This window comes from Charadrius vociferus, unplaced genomic scaffold (genome assembly GCF_000708025.1).
Source record: "Charadrius vociferus isolate BGI_N301 unplaced genomic scaffold, ASM70802v2 scaffold1324, whole genome shotgun sequence".
Lineage (NCBI taxonomy): Eukaryota > Metazoa > Chordata > Aves > Charadriiformes > Charadriidae > Charadrius > Charadrius vociferus.
In genome coordinates this window covers 118,914-119,486 of record NW_009647862.1, presented here as the reverse complement: position 1 = coordinate 119,486, position 573 = coordinate 118,914, and the positions used below count along the sequence as shown (strand labels likewise).

General features: G+C 65.6%; 1 protein-coding gene across 1 annotated transcript in view; it reads right to left on the bottom strand.

Moving 5' to 3' along the window:
* LOC104284689 (serine incorporator 4-like) overlaps positions 1 to 573 on the bottom strand; it is a gene marked incomplete at its 3' end in the record, with an annotated part of 8,538 nt that overhangs the window by 5,186 nt on the left and 2,779 nt on the right. Inside the window, exons 5-6 of the mRNA XM_009883050.1 lie at positions 371 to 544; positions 15 to 87 (exon numbers count right to left, since the gene is read on the bottom strand). Of these exons, the coding sequence (XP_009881352.1) occupies positions 15 to 87; positions 371 to 544 (247 nt within the window). The remainder of the gene's footprint in view (positions 1 to 14; positions 88 to 370; positions 545 to 573) is intronic.

Genomic DNA, 573 nt, shown 5'->3' with positions numbered 1-573 from the left:
GCATCCGTACTCACTTTAAACTCGAAGCTGTACACTTTGACCATCCAGAGGGGCCCGAAGATCTCAGCAAGGTAGGAGGCTTCATTACTGTGCCCGAGAGAGAAGCAGAAAGCGTAACATGGACATCCACCACCCTGTGTCAGGCCCCCAGCCCACCCCATGGGTCCCCCACAGCCACAGGAGACATGCCATGCCGTGCCCACCAACAGACACCGGGCTGGTTCTGGCCCTGCCATCCCTCGGGACATCACCCAACCCAGCGCCAGGGGCCGTGCCACAGGCTGGGCACAGGGTCCCTGGCAGGATGGCCGTGCCTGGAAGGGACGGTGCTGCGGGCCCCCTGCCCACCCCGCGCTGTGGGCACACGCACCATGCGAAGAGCACACAGGCGTACATGATGGCGGCCCCCAGGACAGCAACAGTGGTGTCCTCTGTCTGCAGCTCGTCCTGCCGGACACCCGGGAAGCAGACGGTGAGGTTCTGTCCCTTGTAGAGCACTGCGGGGGGGCAGAAGTGAGACGAGTGTGCGCCCCGGCGGGGGGAGCTGCCAGCGGCAGGCGGGGGCCACCCCAC